General features: G+C 39.9%; 3 protein-coding genes across 4 annotated transcripts; 1 reads left to right on the plus strand and 2 right to left on the minus strand.

Annotated features, from left to right (window-relative positions):
* The first annotated feature begins 1,505 nt into the window (after positions 1 to 1,505).
* LOC115103283 (zinc finger protein 644-like) lies at positions 1,506 to 8,962 on the plus strand. Of its 2 annotated transcripts, none has more exons than XM_065005895.1 (6): positions 1,506 to 1,613; positions 3,081 to 5,619; positions 6,457 to 7,026; positions 7,189 to 7,314; positions 7,528 to 7,633; positions 7,896 to 8,962. In XM_065005895.1, the coding sequence occupies exons 2-6, from the start codon at positions 3,096 to 3,098 to the stop codon at positions 8,089 to 8,091; spliced, it is 3,522 nt and encodes a 1,173-aa protein (XP_064861967.1). In that variant the 5' UTR covers positions 1,506 to 1,613; positions 3,081 to 3,095; the 3' UTR covers positions 8,092 to 8,962. The 2 variants fall into 2 exon arrangements, with proteins under 2 accessions (XP_064861967.1, XP_029479989.1); XM_029624129.2 differs by having other exon boundaries at positions 1,509 to 1,552.
* A 744-nt stretch (positions 8,963 to 9,706) lies between these two features.
* znf326 (zinc finger protein 326) lies at positions 9,707 to 13,865 on the minus strand. The gene is made up of 11 exons (XM_029621298.2): positions 13,655 to 13,865; positions 13,340 to 13,365; positions 13,141 to 13,216; positions 12,370 to 12,712; positions 12,178 to 12,256; positions 11,861 to 11,933; positions 11,411 to 11,558; positions 11,249 to 11,312; positions 10,799 to 10,929; positions 10,450 to 10,539; positions 9,707 to 10,285 (listed from the first exon to the last, which is right to left on the minus strand). The coding sequence occupies exons 1-11, from the start codon at positions 13,720 to 13,722 to the stop codon at positions 10,256 to 10,258; spliced, it is 1,128 nt and encodes a 375-aa protein (XP_029477158.1). The 5' UTR covers positions 13,723 to 13,865; the 3' UTR covers positions 9,707 to 10,255.
* Positions 13,866 to 14,798: 933 nt separating this feature from the next.
* On the minus strand, positions 14,799 to 21,905 carry LOC115103284 (volume-regulated anion channel subunit LRRC8D-like). The gene is made up of 2 exons (XM_029624130.2): positions 21,496 to 21,905; positions 14,799 to 18,492 (listed from the first exon to the last, which is right to left on the minus strand). The coding sequence occupies exon 2, from the start codon at positions 18,488 to 18,490 to the stop codon at positions 15,944 to 15,946; it is 2,547 nt and encodes an 848-aa protein (XP_029479990.2). The 5' UTR covers positions 18,491 to 18,492; positions 21,496 to 21,905; the 3' UTR covers positions 14,799 to 15,943.
* Positions 21,906 to 22,984: the final 1,079 nt, after the last annotated feature.

Below are 22,984 nucleotides of genomic sequence, written 5' to 3' on the forward strand. Positions count from 1 at the left end.
AACGGTAGCGAACTAGGCATGCTAGTTCGCTCGCTTACATGTAAGCGACTTATTTGACAAAATAACAGTTTATTATGACCATACGGATGAGAATATGTTAATTCGTATTCCATTTCAAACTGACTAGTGGTGTGGAAATATATAATTCCGGTTGCTAGCTAAGTAAAGTACATTTTAGCCTACCAATTTCGATGTGGGCTAGCTAACTAGTCTTGAGCCTTGACTCCCAATGCTCTTATCTTCTCTCCGTCCGGGAGTTAGGTCAGCTCAGAGGATTCAAACGATGCCTAACTAGTCATTATAATTCATATATCGTAAGGATTTATTTATAATCAAGCCGCTCAATAATGTACGATAGCTAGCTAGACAGTTCGGTTATGTATCTGACAACTAGCTAAACTAAGCTAGGCTTTGAGCTAGCCAGCTGGTGATTGTCAGCTTGATTGATGTGCTGCGGCTGCCTCTTGACGCCAAAACGACGGACAGGTTTCAAAACAACCTGCTGTCAGATATAGCCTACACATTCGGTACATTAACATGTGTATGGTATTTCAATATCCTATAAGATTATGGGTGGGTGGGGGGACATAATGTTGAACAGGTAAGAAAGAGTACACTCAGACACAACTGACTGTAACATTAAAGCCACAGTCTGGGATTCGGAAAAACAATTAAATCGACGCCCCGCCACTTGTCTTGTTAAACAGCGGAGGAATGGGGTGAAGAATTGTAACCACTTTCAAATTCATAGGCTGCGAGGGCCATCCATCATGATCAACATTATCCTGTTTTGAGGTATACAGCATTTGTTTACAGACAATGGAGTAAAACAAGCTTTTATTTTGGGTTCTGGTTGTGTTCAACAGTTGAACTAAGCTCATAAGGCATTGTTATAGGCCTTTATATCATGTCCATAAATGGATGTACAAATCGCAGGCTGTAGTTTTAATTACTTAAATGGCAAATATGACAGTCTGCTTGTACGCATTATGAGGTTGCTACATCTAAAAAATAAAACGAGAAAATAGATTCGTCGGTATTGCTAGTAATCTTGTGCTATTATATTGAGGAGTAACTAACTGTATGACCCCCAAGGTGTTCCCAAACACCAAGGTGATCCAGACAGAGGAAAAGAGAAAGAAAGACATATCTACATCGAATGGAAATTACCATCTAACATGTCAATTTATTATATATAATTCAATTTAAAGCCGACTATCAGTATCATTCACCCAATCTTCCGCCGATAACTAGGTAGACAACTCGAGATTTTTTATGCTGTCTATCTGGGACAAACCACTTTTTCTTGTAGGGGAAGCTTATCACGGTGACACAAAGTCAAGGAAAGCTCACGGACGTATATTGAAATCATGAATTACACTGTGAATTATATAATATGTTAGTTGTCCTAAACTGGAAAAATGTTGAGCAATTAAAATGTGCATTTGCATTAATGCAGTTGTTTTGTTATTGTGTTCCCTCTCACAAAAATGGTTCAACTTACGTAGACCATCAAGGAAAATGGCGACTGTGGAATGGCTGGAAGACGAAAGTGAGCAATAATTCAATGCAACGATTAAAGTGCATATCGTTTGCATTTGCATCGTTCTTCGGTAACGTTTAACATCTTATCTTACGACATTGTCATCTTTCGGTATTGTTGAAACATATCCGTTTTTTTTGTGTGGTCTTGGTGGGGGTTTTGGTATGGAACAGTATGCACTGTAGTAGGCTATTGCAAAGCATCCAACAACAGGATGATTGAACGAGAAGTAAAAGCACCTTTGGAGCTTTTGGGGGCTCGAGGAAGACTACAATTAGCTCGCTATGTTTGTGCTTTTGAAATCAAAGATTGCGTTTCAATTTGTTTTTGCATAGGTGGGCAGTGCTGCATCACATAGCTAGAAAGTTTGTAGCTACCATCGAATACAGAACTGTCTACTGCGGTTTCCACTAGCTGGCACAGCCACAAACTCAAAATTGACTATATCGTAAAAATTCAACAATTAGCTTTTGGTCAAAATGTAATGTTAGGATTAGGCCCAAGTTTAATTTCAGGTTAGGCATAAGGTTAGCAGTGTGTGGTTAACTTTAGGTTTAAAATAAGATTTTAAGAAGATACATTTTAAAAATAGGCGGGGTTTATGACTTTGTGGCTGTGCCAGCTAGTGACGACCGTCTGTCTACTGCTCATCAATAGTCATAACGTTACCCATCGGTCTTGAGTAAGGGGTGATCGACTAACATTTTATTGTAAAGCATATTCTGATCAGACATGTATGTATTTATGGCATGCTTGACAGTTGTCTTTAAATTGTTATACCCATACCCATAGCCCACTCATTGGTCACGTTGATGAAAATGCTCATCTTTTCTATTATTTTTTTTTTCATATAGTGTTGTGGGGATTCAAATCCTCATGGGTTTTTACCTATGTATGTTATTTTAAATACTAAATTGAAGTGAGACCGAGGGGTGAATCTCAGTAGTATAGTAGCTTCATCTCCATATTTTCTCTGTACACATGTGAAAACAGACATTCTGATGGGTGCTCACCTGGGGTAAAATCATTACGGAAACAGTTTACCATTTAAGAACCATACAAAGCAAAACCAGTTTTCTATTGGACAAATCCCCCCCTTGTTTTGTTCTGTTTGGTTCAAAGCAAATGGAATTAAACAGCAAGGGACCCATCAAGATCCTTGTTTTATTATTTTTTTTATATTTAAAATTTCATCTAAAAGTGTTAGTGTAAAGAAATTACTTTTTTTTTTTTTTTTTACAACTAGGCTAAATAACATCAGATTTCTTCCCTGTTGTAAGTGTTAACAAATGACAAAGTGATCTTTAACTACACAAATTCTACTCATTACATAAATACAGTTGAGATCACATTTTGCAGTAGCTCTCAGAAGTAATGTTGGACTGCTTTTTTGGTTATTGTTGTGAACTATTAGCAGACACCACTGGTGGTAGTAGAGAGTTCTTAAAGGAGTGGTACCATAACTGGCAAGAGTAGCCAGCTCAGATGATAGATGGGCAAAGGCAACATCTTTCTGATGTTTTCTTTTCTTTCCTAGGGTTCAGCTACTGAAATGTCTGATCTGACCGGTATTGATGAAGAGGAAAAAGATGCAGATCCTATGATGGACCCCTTAGATCTCCTTCAGGATCCAATGAGAAATCAGATGCCCTTGTTTATGGAAATGTTGGACAGACCTCAGACTTCTCCAATGAGAGAAAATAGCAGTGTCCTTGATGTTCTCTCAAACACAAATGTGTTGTCTGTGAATGGACCTTCTTCACACCAGATCTTCGAATCAGATGAGTTCAACAGCTTGTCAACAGAAAAGGAGGAGGAAAAGAGTATTACTCAGTTGAAGAATGTGCAGGACATTGACACTACAGGGATATGGGGTTTTGATGTGGAATCTTCTGAAAACTCAATGGATAATTATGAGGGTCCCCTAAGCTGGGACCCTCAGAGAGAATTCATGCAGTTTCTATGGGACAACCATGATGATTCTCCTGTGGAGGAGCCACCAAAGGCAGATCCTCCCCCAAATAGCCAAAGGAGGAGGAAACGCAAAATGGACATGGTGGTCATGGTTGATCCCTCAGAGGAACTTTACTCTGATTTGAGCCTCAAGTCAACAAAAGACATATTTGATGAGGAGGATCAAGAAGACCCTGTTCCCATCAACAAGGTCCAATTATTAAGAAAAAGCTCCAAACCTCAATCACCGACAGCGAAGAAAGCCCAGTATCCCAATGGAACTGTAGATGCCATCAAGCAACTGATTTTCAGTGCGCCAGAGAGAAATCCACATGAGCAAAGCGTGGCTCACAAGCTTACGCCATTGAATGGGAAACCGCAGACAGACCCTTGTTCAGAGGAAGAGCCATTGTTTTTTCCTTGCACAAAATGCAACATCAATTTCAAGGAGAAGAACCATTTGCACCGGCACATGAGGACTCACACAGATCCGCCCAGTCCTATCAACATGCCAAAGCCTTTTATATGCAGGGAGTGTGGACAGTCGTTCCGCTTTCGCAACGCCCTTCTTCGGCATATGACCATACACCAGGAGAGAAGGGAGAGACTCATGGAGGAGATCAAGGGCATGAATGAATTGAAGGATGAGGGCACAGATGCAAGGCTACAGTGCCCCCAGTGTGCTTTTGGAACAAATTGTCCAAATACTTTTATTCAACATGCTAAGACTCATGAGAAGGACAAGCGGTACTACGACTGTAAGAAGTGTAACTACATGGCTGTGACAGTGTTTGAACTTGAGAGACACGTGAACAAAGAGCACGGTCTCTGTAAAAACCAGGAAGAGCCGCCGGAGAAACCCAGTGTGTTAAAGTCAAAGGGAGAGGATGAAACGCATCATTCTTACTCCTGTAACTGTTGTTCTTATGGCACCTCAAGCAAAAACGTATTCAAAAATCATCTTGCGATTCGTCATAATCAGACATACGAAGAATATGAAGCTTTGCAGTGTAGAGAAAGAAAGGAGTATGCACAACCACCCTCTGAGAAGCACCTCCCCATTAGGAAATCCCCAGTAGTAGATTCTTTTACTTCAGAGCTGACATCCAAATTCTCTGTAAAAAAACAGGCTTTCAGAAAAAGAACAGATTCCCCTTGTGATTCAAATGACATTTCCGATCTTTTCAAAAAGGATAAAATGGTTCACAGAGCACAAAGGGGATTCAAGTCTCAACCCACAGAGTCAAAACTTGACAAGTCAATAAATCATCTGCTGTCTCGACAAAGTGACAAGCAGAGGAATGAAAAAATTGATGTCACCACAGGTTTTTCTTTTATCGAGGACAGAAACGGGGACACCAATGATCATGATTTTGGAAGAACATTGTCAGGAATTTCAGAAAATCCAAATTCTTCCTCTAATAGCCACAAATATTTATTGGCATCTAAGTTGGAGAATAATACATTAAATTCTGTCTGTGAAAAGCCCATTCTGAAAAAGTACCCCTCCAAAAGAAAAATGTCCACCCCTTATCGCAATACTGTTGACCAGGACTCTTGCTTCATTTTACCCCAAAATTTGCAAAGTCCAAAGATGCTAAATATGATGGAAGATGAAGACCGTGATGATAAGGATGTGTTCCAGTATAGTGACTATGCCACAGATGCCAACACTAAACTTCTTGATAAAAGTGAAATCAAGCAAGATAAAGCGTACATTGTTAATTCCTTTAGCAGAAGAATGTCTATGAGGGGAGTCCTTGAATCCTCTGGAGACATGATTGAGAAAGGTCAAGACGGGCAGTCTCAGCAGAAGCTTGTTGTCAAGGAAGAGTGCATCGAAACACATATTTTTGGAGAGACCCTTGCACCTAACTCAGTACCTCTAAGTGAATCCTTTTTAGATCCTGATTCGGAAGGTGGTGGGGAGCGGAAGACCTGCCCTTACTGTCCTGCAGTGTTTGAGTCAGGTGTGGGATTATCCAATCACGTCAGAGGGCATCTTCATCGGGTTGGACTGAGTTACAATGCACGCCATGTGGTATCAAGGGAGCAAGTGGCTTCTCAAGATCGGAAGCCCCGCATCCGTCGAAAGATGGTAGCAATGCAACGACTGAAAAAAGGTACTAATTTCCTTTTTTTCTATCTTATATATTTTGTTGCATGGATGGCTATATTCTGATCCTTCAATATAATGTTCAACAGTGCTGGTCACCTTCATGTTGTTATACAGATGAGCCAGTGGTCAACCATATGGCTTCACAGAAACCTCCTCTAAATAGAGATGCATATGGTTTTTATTAGCTACATTTACATATTAGTAATTTAGCAGACACTCAAATTAGCTATAGCAAAGTCAGAGCTAGTAAGGGGGAAAAAAGTACTGTGCAAGTGTTTACTTCACAAAAGGCTTTTTTTTTTGGGGGGGGGGGCTGTGGGATTATTAACTTTGAAGAGGTAGGGTTTCAGAAGTTTTCAGAAGATGGGCAGGGACTCTGCTGTCCTAGCTTCAGGGAAAAGCCTGTTCCACCATTGGTGTGCCAGGACAGAGAAGAGCTTGGGTGGAGAGCAGGGGTGAGAGGGCCAAAAGACCAGAAGTGGTAGAACGTAGTGCTCGGTTGGGGTGTAAATGAAGGAAACTAAATATAGTATTGTAAGAAAAAAAATGACACACCTGGTTTGATTGGAGAAGTTTACATTGTTCAACATTTGAAATAATTTGTAGGTTGCTAATGTGTTCATGATGTGTTAATGTATCACACTCGTGTGAAATACCACACCTTGAAGTTATTACTGTAGTACTAGCCTCGCCATGACACATTTTGGCGTAGTCGGCGGGATTGGGTACACTAAGTTCTCAAACATTTGTTTTTAATTTTGAGTGGGGATGGGGAACTAATTTCTTTGGCATACAAAGAATACTTTGACTAATTATTTCTGCTGTGTTGCTATTATTTCAGCGCCCAAGTTGGGGTTCGAGGACTCTCCGGTCCGAGGGCACTCCTGTCCATTATGTGGGGACTCTTTTGATAATAAGACTGGGCTGTCCAACCATGTTCGGGGCCATCTGAAACGGCTCGGCAAAACCATCGCCACTAAGTCCAAATCCCCAATGTTGTTGCTCCGGGAGCTGATGCGTGACAAGAGAGAGTTCCAGAGAGCTCTGCAGATTCTGGGCAAAAAACGGATCCCATCCCATTCCAGAATCCCCTCAAAGCAGGCCATATCTAATCATCTGACACCTCCTAAATGGAATCCCATCCAGAACCTCTACAACAATGCCAAATCACTGGTGCCCATGTATTCTCTACCAGGGGAAACATTGGATAAGAAACAGGCAGAGACTAAGTTGGAGGTGAAAGGTTCACTCTCGAGTGCCTTGATAGGAATTCTGAAGAAGAGGAAGTGTCAGGTGGACTCAAAGTTGAGGACTTCCTCTCTAACGGCAAGAAACGCCCTGGCAGTTCCCCCCAGTACAGAGCACAGTAGAGGAGCACAAGTAAACTCAACACTCTCAAACTCTACATCAGGTAAGACCAAGGGTCAATTTAAAGTATGCTATGATGGGATTTTAACCAAAGACAAAATGTTAGCATGAAGGTGAATCCCAAATGGAGTGTGCCTGTATGCATGCAAAACCGTGGCTGATGTGGTCAAAGGTGTGATTGATTTTTGTAAATATTGTTTCACAGAGAAAGGTGAATTCAACAGGAAGGTGTGTGTCCATTGCAATGCAACCTTCCACAGCGGTGTTAGTCTGTCCAATCACTTGCGGGCATACGCAAAACGAAAGAGGACTGCCTTGTTGGAGGGAACAAGTAAGTGCCTTCCCATCATCAATGGCACATGTTCACAAAGTAATATCAATACTTCACACTGCTTACAGCCTCACTACTGTAAAGTGAACACAATGATTTCCTCAATGTCACTGCCTCACACAGACCCACTGCTTCAGTATACACATGGTCACCAGTCAATACCAAACTTACCTGAGCCTATTGTTCTGGCTTGCCCTGTTCTTAATGTTTCAGCGTATGACTGTAAACAAAGGAGGCAGAGATCGAGGCCTGGTTCCAAGAAGAAGACATCCCCTACTACTCCACACGCACCCGAGGAGATGTATAGACTAACCTGCAGGTACTCTGACCACATACCACACTGTCTATGCTGTTGGTGTAAATTATTGTATTATTCATTGACATTTTTCTGATAATAAACACTAAGATTTAAGTTGTGGCAAAGATCTAATCAATGTATTTGTAGTGACGCTTTCAAATGAATTTTAAGTTGACCAACAATATTTGCATTCAAAGAGATTTAAGACACAGGTTTTAGCTTATATTGTCTTTGAGGGCCACTTCTGATTGGGTGTCTTACTGTGCTTGGATCCTCTTTGCAGATTCTGTGACCTAGTTTTCCAGGGCCCCTTGTCGGTCCAGGAGGACTGGATAAAGCATCTACAAAGGCACATTATGAATACCAGTGTCCCCCACACAGGGGCAGGCATGAGGGAGGTCACCTCATTGCCCAAGGACCCCTCCTTCACCACCACTGAAAGACAGACCCCATCACTGGCAACTCACACTGCCTCCTAAGCCAAGGGGACCTAGTTTAAAAATTAAAAAAAAAATCACTATTTTGGTCCTGTGCGTGTATGTGTTTGTACATTAGATGTTCCTTCACAGTTTTATACAGTCATAATTGAAAAATGCTTGCCACTATTACAACACACAATTTCAGAGGAGTATGACTACCTAATCTCTTAAAACACATTAAACATTTTGGATATTGTTACATTTTAAATGTCCCATGTTACGAATATGATTCCATGTGGGCTGACTGTTTTCTTGTGTTTATGCAGTGATTAGTGTGGAACCCATTTCCAATAGAGACAACTCTTACCTCAGATTCCTAAAATTCTCTGTCCATTTGGTCAAGTTTGGAGCACCTTTTCTCTGTATGTTGATATTTACATTTATGCTACTCATGAAAACAAAAATGGGACAAATACAATTCTGTATTTTTAACATGTATTGAAATCATGATCATATTGCTACGATTTGTGTTTGTCGGGAGGGGGTTCTGGGTAAGAAAATAAATTGATAGTCAACTAATCTTTCGGTAGATTTCCTATCAATATGGGTAAGTGTGGCTTGCAAGTTAATCACAGAACAAAAAGGTTTAAAACATGGATGCCAGTTTGGTGGTGTGGCGGGGTTTCATACTGCGGTTATCTGCATATTAGGGTTTATCAGTCAGTTTTTCTTCTCAATGATGCAGTCACAGCGCTTATTGTTGCTGCCTTTCATGAATAAATGTTGCCTATATTTAATGTTTTTTAACTGTTTAAAAAAAAAAATGCTGTTTGTCTTTTTAAATAATTTATGTTTAAATGTATATCATACATATGATGCTGAAACCATTTTTGTGATGTTCTAAAAAATAAAAACAGTTTAGTCAACTGGATTGACCTGTGGTGTTTTCTTTAGCAGTGTCCCACCATTTTTTATTTTATTTTTTTAAATTTTACCTTTATTTAACCAGGCAAGTCAGTTAAGAACACATTCTTATTTTCAATGACAGCCTGGGAACAGTGGGTTAACTGCCTGTTCAGGGGCAGAACGACAGATTTGTACCTTGTCAGCTCGGGGGTTTGAACTCGCAACCTTCCGGTTACTAGTCCAACGCTCTAACCACTAGGCTACGCTGCCACCCCATTAGTTTGAAGGATGGACCGATTTGTTTTCATCCACCAACTAATTCATATCATACCTGAAACTAAACTCGTTCAGTAATTTTACGACACGTCATCTGGTGAATACATTCTACAGTGGGATACCGCAGGAGTGTACATGTGTGGGAGACTAATGCCTTAATATATGATGAACCCCTCAGCTACTTGATCTGGACCACTGAGACTCCTTCATGAAAGTTCCAACTCAATAAAAGGAATCTATATTCACAGGATAAAGGGCAGTTATTCTAAAGAAACAGAAAATAGTTCCTTTTCAAGACTGCACAATTTTAACCTTAAGTGATAGTTGGTATCTCAAATGGCTGGTTTGCATATACTGTAGATTAACTGTTGTACCAGATTAATATCACAATGGTAACCTTGACAATATTTGAAAATGGGTCAACTGTCTCTGTTACGGTTTATAAAAGGCTGTTTTATATTCCTGTGAATATCAGTCACACATCAACAATTCATTATTTTTCTTTAAAACATTTATTGTTTGGGTATTATTTTTAAATGATTGTAAGAAATTACAAAGTTGGAAAACCTGTAAAGACCATATTTCTTCAAGGAAACCAAACATTACAGTATTTCTATCCTTAAATCTCAATGAATCAAAGCAGGTGTTCTAATGGAAAAAGATAATTGTGGGAAAAACATTGCAAAATGTGCTTCAATATCTATTGAAATTAAATCAATTACCAACTGAAAAAAAAAAGGTCCAAAATTACAAATGGATGTTCTTACGTGAAAAATGTCTACATCAAACACAAAATGACTACAAGTTCTCAACTACGTGATATCTAGCTAATGGATGCTCCACACTCAAGGAAAACCGGTATTCTGTATTAGTTAAGATGATCCTGTATTAGTTTAGAGATACATACGACTGAACATCAACACTAAGGGCACAGACTATGTCCATTTGGTCTTTGTCTAGTTGATTTTGATTGGTGGTTGTTGGCTGGCCACAGCCAGTAGCTAGCAGTTCACATCAACTGTTGGTCTATTCTTCATGGCCCTCATGATGACTGTTCAAAAGGATCCTTGCCCTGAAATACAACCAATTATTTGTCATTTCCATTCAAATGAAATTAGTTTTTGTCTACAATTTATAGAATTATCACACTTTAAAAAGTAATACGAAACTTTTTGGTATTCTATAGATAAATAGCATTAGTGTAATATATAGCAAATGCCTGTTCAGATTATTTACCTCACAGAAGCTTGCATACTCGGTATTCATTCGTTTCATGGTGGCCTTCGCAAAGTTCACACTTTCCCGCAACTGTTTGGTTCTAAATTCCTTCAGTGGTAAACACAGTGAAGTCATAAACATTAAATAATAAGTACACCCACTTGTCTGTTGCAGTGAAAGAACAGATTTGATGTTTGTTTCTTTAAACAATTGAATTGACAGACAAAATTCTAAATCAAACACAATCGGCCAATTTGTCCAACTTCATGTTGCATCTCAGCTAACACTACAATGACCATTGTTTTTTGTAAGATATCTAATCAGTGAATAATGGAACACATATTATGAGGTGTGAGATCTGCCTCACCATTTTGTTCCTCAGGTGGTCTTTGGAGCTCAGGTGATCCTGCAGTGATGATGGATGTACGGAGACGTAGACTTGGCAAGGAGCACAGTGGAAAATATCTAACTTTGTCATGTAATCCTTGTCCTGCAATGCTGAAAATGATAGGGGTGAGATACAGAGGTCAAATCACAAGTGTAGGCTTAACGACACCAGGTAGTGATACGTTGTCCAAAGCATACAAGTACATTTAGAATCAATATGTTCCGTTTCTATTGAGGAAAGAAACAATACCTCAACATTGGTGAGTTTAAATTTAGCCACCTTTACAGTTGGACACAGGGGGGGGGGGGGGGTCAGGCAAGTGGGAGAATAGTAGGAGGGATGGACGCGGGAATGAATCTGGTCGGGAACAGTATGTGTGACTAGCCAGGAGCATTAGCGAGAGACCCCAGGCTTTGCACGTTAAGCTACCTCTAAGGCTTTGTCTGTTCATCTGCAGTCTATCACCTTGCCGGACTTTGGTTAACATGGCCTCCTGAAACGTAAAGAGAATTACATTTCCCTTAATTGTCATACAGATTGATAATCCTACATTTAATTCCATCTGAGAGAGAATGCATTTGCTTGACGTACATGCAAAAAGGCGATTGCCGTGTCGTCGTAGTTGTTTTGATTTTGGATGTGCTCCAGGGTCTCCCAGTGACTATTGCACTTCAGATGCACCTCAAGGGTGCTCGCTTTATGGAGATCCAAGTTACACATGTCACAGGTGAAAAAATCACTGAAAAGACAATAGAAGGGGATTTGTGTCAACTCATATCAAAGTTTATTGGTCGCGTTTGCAGATGTTATCGCAGGTGCAGCGAAATGCTTGTGTTTCTAGCTCCAGCAGCGCAGTAATACCTAGTAATAAAAATTGTATTAAAACATTATACACATAATCCAGAAAAATGTTAAATATCAGAAAAGGCTGTCAGAGACCAGAATATAAATATATATACATATAATGGTGTCAATATTATTGTGCATTTTAGTAAGGTCCTTCCAAAAAAACATGATAAGTCCCTCCAATCATTTCTTTACCTCGATATGTCCTCATTTGGGCTTCTGCTTCTCTTCTTTGTGACCTCTGAGCGTGACTTGGTTAGGTCCCCTCCTAAAAATTGACATTTAAAGACATCCTACGGTGATTTGAGGATTTTTTTTGACACACTGAATACTTCAAGTAGGACATTCAATGAGTTGGTCTTCGTGATGTCATTGGCCTCCCCCTTGCTTGAGTAACAATAGAGAACCCGCCCCCCCAGGAGACTGGAACAGGACTTAACAAATCACACACTTTCTCTATCCCTTTACAACTCTGCCAGACCATTAGCAAAACAACACAGTTACAATCCTACCTCTTCCACTAGATTCTGATTGGCCATGAATGGGGTTGGTATCCCAGTGGGACTGGGTAAACCCTGGTGGATTTCTTCTCTGCAGACAACAGAGAAACATCACCATTACAACGCTGCACTAGTGAAAGCCTCAGCAACATCTTTCTACCTTTTTCCACCAAAATAGTAACCTGACTGCTGTGAACCTCTTACCTCTTTGCCAGCTACTGTGGTTGTGGACATTTCTCTCCCATTTTCCCCCTGCTCCCAATATGCATTGGGGGGGAATAGTGGGGTTTCTGTCGTGGGCAACGGCCGTTCTGAGTGATCATGGCTGGACTGCTCATGTCTGGTACTGGGCCGAGAGGATAACAAATCCCAGTTGAAGCCATCACGATGTCCAGCTACTGAAGCAGAGCCTTGATATCCACTACTCAGGCGGCTGCTCCCTCCACTAACTCTGTGTCTGTGATGGTCTTCCCTGCCTTTGGAAGGCTCCACTTCAGAGTCTGATGATGAGCCAGGATTAGGATCATATGGGTCATAGAGCTCGGCTCTGGAGAAAAAAAAACAAGAGCATTTCAGCCAGGTCCACATTTCTATAGTATCATTTTTAAACAGGCCTTACACTTGGGTCATCGCTAGCTTCTATAGCCACAAATTCATAAACCCTGCCCAGTTCTACAATTTCTCTTGTTAAAATGTGATTTTAAACCTAAACCTAACCCAACCACAATGCTAAACTTATGCCTAACTCTAACCTTAAATTTAGACCAAAAAGCTCATTTTGACTTTGTGGCTGTGGAATCTGACTTTGTGGCTATATAAGCTAGGGGAAACCTTACACTAGGACTAGGCCATGTCTTAAATAGCCACATAACGTGCTAAGCGATGTTCCAAACAAGTCTAAATCACATTTTGCGGGAAATCCTCTGCGTGATACATTTAGAATGGATAAATCAAAAGCAAAATTGTATGTCTTACTTTTCTGAGTTGCTTGTTTGCTGAGAGTTGTAGGATCCTGGGTTTACGGTCGAGCGTCTTGTGTGGTGGGTTGTTCCTGTGTGGAATAAAATAAGCTTTGTTCATCGAAATGAAAAACATAAACAGAATGTAAGAAATAGTTTTTCTATCCCTATCAGACAGGTATTGCAAATATTAGGCCAAAGGGAAGCAGACCTACCTGCACTTCCCTGGGTTGGTGTGACGCTGTACTCGAATAAAGAAGAGATTAGGACTGATCCACTCAACACAACACATAATTGCTAACTGAGTAGCTAACGTTAATTTATCGCATTAATTATTTTTCTGACATGCTTTCTCTTATCAACAAAAAAAACACAGCAAACGATCTGTATGTTTATAATCAACCACAATACATTATTTGATTAGCTAACTAACAACTCTCAACTACTAACTAGTAAACAGCTAAATCATGTAACTTAGCAACTAGCTAGCTTGCTGGCTACAGTGGCTATGAAGTTAGTGGCTAGCCTACCTTCCATGAGCAGTGTATGTATTCGGCGGTCCATAATCAGAAAAAGAGTGATTATTTCGTCGACTCATTCTCGTCCTCCGGTAATTCACTATTAATACCTAACAAACGTTCATATGTTTTGTTAAATGACTGTCTCGTTTACGTGACTGCTGCTACCTATAAGGCTAGCAAGCGGTCATCATACTACAAATAAGCTACAGAACACAATTTTCTATTTTTACCTGCAGGGGGCAGCATTTTCCTACTGTGACAGTAGTCAACGAAGAAGCTGCTTTTAGGGTCTCAAAATGTATGATAACTGCCACCTATCGTGCTGGAGTATGAAGACTACTCTGTAATGAATTTCCAAACAACAGCTTTTTATTGATGATTCAACTTGCAAGTTGCAATGTTGAATACAATGTATGTACACTATGAATTATAGCTATAGGGTTTAAAATGACAGAGATCTCCACATGCCAAGCAGGTATTTGTGGCTTTCCTGGCTTTCTTGTAATGTGTAACTAGGAGCAGAAAGCAAGTGCCAACATGCCCCAAGTGCTGGAATTTATACCATCATCTTTGAAGAGAAATACAGAAAGTCACACACATATCTCAACTTGACTATATGTTATAGAATTACTAAAGTACTGGCAAGATAATGTTCTCTGCAAAGCCTGAAATGTCTGTGACAAATGTATCTCATCTGTCTGTGTGTCAGTTACAGGCATTGACTTCCAGATTGTATTTCAAAAGTTGTCTTCAATTGCCCTATTGTTGTGGCATGACATCCTCCCTAAAGATGTAGTGTAAGTTGTACCTTGCTTGATCATTCCCCTCAGTTAATGTAATGCACAGGTTAGAACAATATAATATAGGTCACAGTTGTAAATGAGAACTTGTTCTCAACTGGCCAACCTGGTTAAATAATGGTGGAATAAATAAAAAATGAGCAGACGCTTTTATCCAAAGCAACTTAATCATGCTAGCATACATTTTACATATAACAAACCCTCAACAAATAAATACTTTTGTACAGCAGCTTACCAATTATGTTATTCTTTATACAGATATAAATACAGATATAAATGCAGCAATGTACGGTAATGACCAATGACCATTGAGAAAGGCATGGAAACAGAGAGAATAAAAACAATAAGAAAAGTGTATCTAAGATCTAGTTTTATTGTGCCAGAAATGGTATGCTTGTAAATGCGAACAGTTCATGAACAGTACAGAAATACATTGGAAAAAGGCAATATAACAATCTTGTCCCATGTGTACACTTAATTGATGCTATTGTTGCTTAATTTAAAAACTTGTTTTGGTGTAAAACATCGCCTCCCTTTTGTCAACCCTCATTTATTTTCAAACACACGCAAATGCTTAGCATGGTCTGTGATAGAGAAGTGTAAAACAATAGTAAACATTCAACAATATAACAAAAAGCAAAGCAAATATTGGTTGGGCAAAGTACTTCCAATTTCAATCGTAATCCCCAAAAGTGAATTACTACTGAAAATAGCATTTGTTATTTTACTGAATGGTGTTGTGAATAATGACAGGTAGTGTATCGACAAACTTGAGAGCTGTTTAGTCTTTTCTTATGAACGCCCTCACTGAGAAATAGCAGCAGTTAAGGCAAAATGATGGTCCCAGGGTTAACATTATACCTGAGTAGCTAATACAATATTTGTTATTAAGTCTAAAAATCTATTACTGCTAACAATATTATGTCATAATACCCTATGAAGTACCTAAAAGCTTTTTTTATCTTGAACATTCTTAAATACTTAATGAAATTATACTTTGAAATGATATTACATTATTTATAGAGCTATACAGTCTTTGTTGAGGAGAAGCATTCGCTCTCACTTTATTAAGCAAAGAAATGTATAGGAACTACCCATATAGGGCATTGATAATCAATAAAACGTGGTTCAATATCCTGTGAAAGCAACCGCCTGTTTTACTTCCGGGTCATTTCCCCTAATCTTTTGAATGTGCTTGAAGTTACATCATCAAATTCCTGAAAACGTGATCGTTTAAGATATACCTGTATATAAAATTATATTTGTGTTTTTGAATTTACTTCTGCCATGTGCCTTTACGAAGTATTTGGCTTCAAGACCATTGCGCTACGTTTTTGCCCATTGAAGAGGATTCAAAAAGCCTACAAAAGTTATAAAAAACTACAAGGCTAGTTCCTGGTAAATAACGTGTTACTTTCATAGCGTATTGCTTCAGTGAGTAATATACATTTCAGTTAATCAATGTACCATAAGGGTTTAAGGTATCAGAAATGATCAACTATAAGCCACTCGCAAAGGACACATTGGTCTCCCTACTAATGCTCTCCTTTACCTCTACAGGCAAAGTGTCAAAAAGGTGGTCCTCTACAATGAGGCTGTTTTTACGTAGAAGGCGACAGTTCCCCAGCAGTGAGGGAAGGCGGTCCAGACAGTTCCCCCTCAGCTCCAGCTGAGCAAGATGCACCAACTGACCCACAGTCTCAGGCAGGTTGGTGAGGACATTATTGCTCAGACACAGGAACTTTAGCTTGGTGCACCTGAACAGCTGCTTGGGCAGCACCTCCACCTTGTTTGCATTGATTGCGAAGTGCTGGAGGTTCTGCAGGAGACCCAAGTCCGGCGGGATCACTGTGATGGAGTTGTGACTGACATCCAAGTGCCTCAGCTTGGGGAGGTGGAACAGCGCCGGCGGGAGCGTCTCCAGTTTGTTGTGTGAAAGGTGAAGTGACTCCAAAGACTTGACCTGGCCTATTGAGGCTGGAATGGTGATGATTTTGTTGTGCCACAATTTGAGGCAGGTCAACCTCTTGAGGTGCTGAAAGCTGATGACCTCTTCGATGGTGCGAATGTTGTTGGATTTGAGGTCCAGCTCTTGAAGGTTGGTTAAGCTGAAAATAGCATGGGGGATCCTCTCCAGCTCACAGTTGTGCAGCTCCAGATCGGCGAGGTTTGTCATCTTCTTGAGGCTGTTCAGTACAAGTAGTTTAGTACCATCGTTATGCACCACCAGTTTGATCAGGTGTGGGGACAGCTCAGTGAGGTTGGAGGGGATCTTGGTGAGATTGCTCTTCAGATATAATGTCTTAAGATGTTTCAAATCACGCATGCACTCTAGTCCTATCATTTTGTTGTTTTCTGAGCTTAAATTCCCTACTAAGTTTAGCTCCCTCAAACTCCTCAACAAATAAACCCATGCTGGGATCTCAGCGACGTCTGTGAACTTGACATGAAGGCAGCGGAGGTGGTCACGGAGAAAGACAAAGGCAGTCTGCTCAACTTTGGCAGGGCAGTGGCAGAGGTGCAGCTCCTGCAGACTGGTCATTTGGGAAACCTTTGCTGAAAACCTGACCTCAGGAATTAGCTCTAGTTTAAGTATTTCCAGGTCGGTGAGGTCAAACACTGCATTGGGGAGACCAGAAAGCATGAAGAGGTGGAGCTCCTGCTGGTCTTGGGGATTTCGGGTCACAAGCTGTCTGAGCTTCTCAAATGTCCACTCGTGGTTTAGACTGATCTCCCTCAGCTTGTTCTCGCTGACCTCCGAGAGGAAGACACCAAACCGTTTGGAATACAGCTGGTCGTACTGATCGACCATGTGCAGAAGGAACGCAAAGTCGTTCTTCACATCAGGAATGTCACTGAAGCTACTCTCCTCTCTGACTTTCTCAAATGAGTACTCTTTAAGGGGGCGCCTGAAAAGCCAGTGGAGGGAATACAAGCAGACCATCCCATAGATCAATATGAGGGCCATGTAGCTGAGGAGGAGCTTTCTCAACATGAAAGCCATGTTGTGGGTACAAAAGAACTGCTCATATCCGGTTAAGTGTTTGATTTTGGGTTCACATATGTGATGAAACTCGATGGCAGCAATAAATGTTGACGTATAGGACAGAATCAAAATAAACTTGACCGTTTTGACCACAGTCTGAGCTACATAGAGCTTGTAGATGAAATCGCTGTCCTCCACATGGGCGCGGAATTTCCGCACCTTCTCAAATAGAGCCTTGGCCTGCTCCCCATCTTTCTTGTCCAGGATAGTCATACTTGGGGCTTCAGCAACAGGCTTATCTGCTGAGAACTTGACTCCTGTATTCCCAAGCATAGGGGTAGATGAGTTTGCAGCATTTTCATCTTTAGTTTCCTGTGATAACTCTCTCTGTGCTGAAGTGGTGCCAGTCAGTCTCTGCTTGTTCTCCTCAGAATCCTCACAGGCTGTCTCGGACAAAGCCTTTGTAGTCCATGGAGACTCAAAGCACCGTCCGAGAATGGACACAAAGTGTTCAATCTTTGAGCTTGTCTTGGGGTATTTGAACCAGAAGTTACTACTGACCATAAGCACAAGGGTGTGGATGAGGGAGAGGTACGGGAAGTACTTTGAGTACCAGGGCAAGGCAATATGGTAACACATTTGGTTGACAAAGACATACTGCTGATAATCTAAGTTGGTTTGGATCCCTGTGGGCCTGGGTTGCTGCATTTTGCTCTCTCGCTTCACAACGATGGGCTGGGTGTTGTGGACCTCGTGTACTGCACTGTCTGGTAGATCTTTAGTGGCCATTGGTGTAGCAAGCACTGTCGTTATGCCAACTGCTGATGAGGCAGTTTCTTGTGGACTTTGGTATGTCCAAGAGTTTGGCCCTGCCACCGCTTCCTCCAGGCATGGAAGGCACGCCACCTGGTCCTTTGTGATCTGCATCGTCATGGCGAAGATGGACAACATGAGCATGACCACCCCCAGGTAGTCCATGAAGACGTCCCACCATGGTTTTAGGATGCGGTAGGTCGGCTGGATGTCGTTCAGCGACGCTAACTCTGTGATGGTAAACATTCCTGCAATGGAAGGAGACAGGGAATTTAGCTAATAATGAGAGCACTTATTTCAAATGATTTTCAAATCAAATGATTTTAAAAAGACACTTTTTAAATGTTTTTTTGTTCAGTAAATATATTTTTGTTGGTAGATGTTTGTACTTGGTATGGTTAAAAAGGTAATAAAGATTGATCCATTTATTTTGATAACTAATTTGAATGGCTCTCCATGTCAAAGTGTCTCATGAAAGACAATGCAGCATTAGTAATGTAGGCTTATTATATTTGTTTGATATTGCACCTCTCTTTAGATTTTGAAAACATCTGATGACAAAGCCAAAAGTCTATGTCTGATCTAGTGCAAAGAATTCCCCCCCCGGGGGTTAATTGGTTTTCCCTCACATCAAGACTAGTTAAGACATGTGGATACTGGAATGGCAAAGGTTCCTTTGATGTTAGTCTCAACCTATTGTGAGTGATTGAGGCACAATATTGTCCATCTTCAGGCTTGTTATTTTTACTCGTTATTGTTAATTATTCACTGTGTATTTATTCTTCGTGTCACTATTTATATACATAGAAATCTTTAATTGCCTTGTTGAAAAAGGACCCAGAAGTAAGCATCTGACTGTTAGTCTACACCTGTTGTTTAAGAAGCATGTGACAACTAAAATTTGATTTGAGAAGTTTAGCATGTTGGTGTGCCATTTTGTGAAGCAATGAATGGTAAGTGTGCCCAGTTTCAACATGTGGGCTCACTTCCTCTATTTGCCAGTGTTGTAACTAACTAACTCTGTTCTCCTCTCTGTTCCTTTTCCTCCAGGGCAATAAAAAATAGTTTGAAATGTTTGAAAGTTATTTAAAACAACAATGAAAATACACTTGTGTCACATTGCCCAAACTAGGTACATAATGAACACTACTGTTAATAATATGATTATTACTGTTACTACACTATTAAGGCCAGGCCCCACAGGCTGAAATGTAAAGAAACGTGATATAAATGAATATTTTCTTTACTTTATCATACTACCATCATCAACATTTTATGAATTTTTAACCACTTTTAAATGGACATCCATCATTTCAAAGCTCACTACATTGAATCACACATAATTGTAAAGCCCATTTCATAGTGAATGTTACAAACTGGACTGTATGTAGTAACTTACTTTGAAGAGATGGTGATTGGGTCAATATAGAGGGGCGGCAGAGTAGCCTAGTGGTTAGAGCGTTGGACTAGTAACCGGAAGGGTGCAAGTTTAAACCCCCGAGCTGACATCTGTCGTTCTGCCCCTGAACAGGCAGTTAACCCACTGTTCCTAGGTCGTCATTGAAAATAAGAATTTGTTCTTAACTGACTTGCCTAGTTAAGTAAAGGTCAAATAAATAAAAATAGGTGTTTCCCAAAAGTAAGACTCTTCCCACCAGCCAACTCATTTTTCTCAGCTTCAGAAGAATCTACATTCCCCAAAGTTTGTGCAGTTATCCTTAGATATATTCTCCAGACATACTCAGAGGGAATTGTTGATATGTTGTCAAAATTGTATTCTATACTGAAATAAAATATAAATTCAACATGTAAAGTGTGGGTCCCATGTTTCATGAGCTGAAATAAAAGATTCCAGAAATGTTCCATATGCACAAAAAGCGTATTTCTCTCAAATGTTGTGCAGAAATGTGATGACATCCCTGTTAATGACCATTTCTACTTTGCCAACGATAATCCATCCACCTGACAGGTGTGGCATATCAAGAATCTGATTAAACAGCATGATCATTGTGCTGGGGACAATAAAAGGCCACTCTAAAATGTGCAGTTTTGTCACACCACACAATGCCACAGATGTCTCAAGTATTCCCCTTCCAGTCATGTGAAATCCATCAATTAGGGCAGAATTTATTTATTTCAATTGACTGATTTCCATCTATAAACTGTAACTCAGTAAAATCTTTTAAATTGTTGCATGTTGCGTTTATTTTTTTGTTCAGTATTGATCAAATTTTCTTGGTTAAATTTGCTAAAAATTCATTTTATGTACATGTCTTTATTTAACTGATAAAGATGTATTTTTTAAGTATTTATTCATAATATGGTCAAAGAAAGTTTGGTCCTGGAGTGTCTTAACAAAATGAAAAAATATATATTTAGGCTGACTTCATCCAGAGTCCAGAAAAAAGTATTTGCATTCTATGAAAATATGTAAATGAGACCACCTCATTTGCATAAGGTCTCATTTGCATAACGTATACAATATTTCAGAAACATTTTAATATAAAAAGGCATTATATTTAAAAGTTGATTGTGATATGATTAAGAGAAAAAAATACCTATTAGGGTGTGGTGCCTGGCCTTAAGAGTGATTTTATTCCATACTCTTTTTCCTTGCCACAGATATGGAAACTTGATTTATCACCAATAAAACTTTAGATGATATTTGCTTTCATCAATAATTTCCGTTCATAGTTGAAGTAAATAATTACAGTAATATACTTTTGATATTATAAGCTATAGCCTATTGGCTATATTTATAGGTATGATATTATTAAAACACGCTTTAAGATAACATCCCAACAAGCCATCATCAATGACGTTTTGCATATAGGCCAAATCGAAGTGGGACGAGAATCTGCAGATGCAGCTTGTAGACAACACTCGTTCTAACAAAGAGACCAGTTGTGGAATAAACCTTGGCTACAGATTAAACACATTTACAGTCATTTAACTTATAGTAAATATTAGATACATGTTATTTCTTGCGTATTACTCTTCTGTTGTTGTCTGACTCTGAGGTCAGGTGACTTGCTGTAACTGTAACTTTTTTTTATTGTCTGTAACTCAACTACAACATGTGCCCGGAGTTGAACATTTACAGTGCAGTAACAATGTATTATCTGGCTACTTGCGTTAAATAAACTGCCCTGGGATTACCGCACATTATGAAAATCAACATCAAATAAATGTAAATTATGATTGTACAGTTTTTAAAGCGTGGTAAATCCGAGGAAAACGAGCATACTTACTATCTTGGTGACCTTATCTAATTAGATGTTCTGTACTCCATTTCCACTTTTGCGGTCCAGACAATTCCTTCTGACGATTCAGCTCAATCCATTAAACTATGGAACAAAGCTTGTGACCAAGAACATTTGTTCGTGACAATGCGAATGTCGGCACCATCCTCAATAGCAGCGGTTCTGCATACCTGAGCGTCGTGGAGAATATGCGCATAACGTCGACCACTGTACGCATGTAATTTGAAGAAAAGGGTGGTCCAATTTGAACATGACTCCGCTATTACCGGAGTTTCTTATTGGTGGACGCCACAGATCAACGTACTAAAGACACATCATTCTTATCTATCTCAAACAGCTTCACAGTTCTTTCCAGCTAGGTCTCACTCAGATGCCACCAAATTGGAAATAATGATGATAACTGGGGCACCACCGACCGCATACTGTACTACGACTTGATCGAATGTGTCTTCCGCATACTGTACTACGACTTGATCGAATGTGCGCATTCTGTTACATATTAATATAACTCATTCGGAAGCTTTCAACTGTAACCATCTATTCAGTAACTATATAATAAGTAACTCCTAATATTAAGGCTATAAATTAATACATTGTATCCGGCACATCATATCTGCTGCACCTGTAGATTGTAGGCTACACAATGTAATGTACATTCTCGCAATCTCTCTTCCTGTTTGTCTGTAGTTACGCTATATAGCCTAATTGTGAAAATGAAGACATAGGAATATATGTAGAGCCCTTGGTGAAAGTCGCTACCTCAGATGTCTGGATTTGGTTGCACACAGTACACTCTTGAGGAAGTGTCTCTTGAGTTTGGTACAGGTTCCAACTGGTCCAGGCTAGATAATATAAAAATAGTTGGCCACACTCTGCTCAATGTAACCAGAGAACTGAATAAAAATAACAGCCAGGCCAGGTTCATGAGGCCAAACAACTTTAGTCAGTGATTCTTTAAAAACGATTCATTATAATCAATGAAATGATTGTTTATTACACAGTACACTGTTATAACATATACATATTATACACTTCCTAAAGGGAGAATATGGTGACCTGATACGGATTGTGATTGTGTAACAGCAGAGATCTGATTACAGACCTGTAGATGGCGGCAGACACACAGAAGAGAAATCTGACAATGGGTCATATGGTTGGGTGTGAGGGCAAGAGCGGTGTACAGGGTTGTGGTCGTGGTCACAGCAATGGGGAATAGGTGGATCCGTTGTGTAATTAGGGCCTGTCTACGGGGGCTGAAGCAGACATACAGAGGTAACCCCCACATGTACTTAGCAACCAGGTCATTGTATTGAAGAAGGTCTGAACAGTAAATGCAAATCCAATCCCAGACAGACACACCTGTTTCCATGACAATTAATGACTAGTAAGCATCACGTGTCCCCAATCCCAGTATACCAGATTGTAATATGAGTAATAATAACACCAACTGACTACAGCTACAGCCTTATATTCACAG

This window comes from Oncorhynchus nerka, linkage group LG20 (assembly GCF_034236695.1).
Source record: "Oncorhynchus nerka isolate Pitt River linkage group LG20, Oner_Uvic_2.0, whole genome shotgun sequence".
Classification (NCBI taxonomy): domain Eukaryota; kingdom Metazoa; phylum Chordata; class Actinopteri; order Salmoniformes; family Salmonidae; genus Oncorhynchus; species Oncorhynchus nerka.

Coding starts and splice junctions, on each gene's coding strand:
- znf326 (XM_029621298.2), bottom strand. CDS start 13,722: ATGAGTCGACGAAATAATCACTCTTTTTCTGATTATGGACCGCCGAAT. Junction 13,366..13,654: donor ACATACACTGCTCATGGAAG/GTAGGCTAGCCA, acceptor ATTCGAGTACAG/CGTCACACCAACCCAGGGAA. Junction 10,286..10,449: donor AGTATGCAAGCTTCTGTGAG/GTAAATAATCTG, acceptor GTTGTATTTCAG/GGCAAGGATCCTTTTGAACA.
- LOC115103283 (XM_065005895.1), top strand. CDS start 3,096: ATGTCTGATCTGACCGGTATTGATGAAGAGGAAAAAGATGCAGATCCT. Junction 7,027..7,188: donor ACTCTCAAACTCTACATCAG/GTAAGACCAAGG, acceptor ATTGTTTCACAG/AGAAAGGTGAATTCAACAGG. Junction 7,315..7,527: donor TGCCTTGTTGGAGGGAACAA/GTAAGTGCCTTC, acceptor TTAATGTTTCAG/CGTATGACTGTAAACAAAGG.
- LOC115103284 (XM_029624130.2), bottom strand. CDS start 18,490: ATGTTTACCATCACAGAGTTAGCGTCGCTGAACGACATCCAGCCGACC.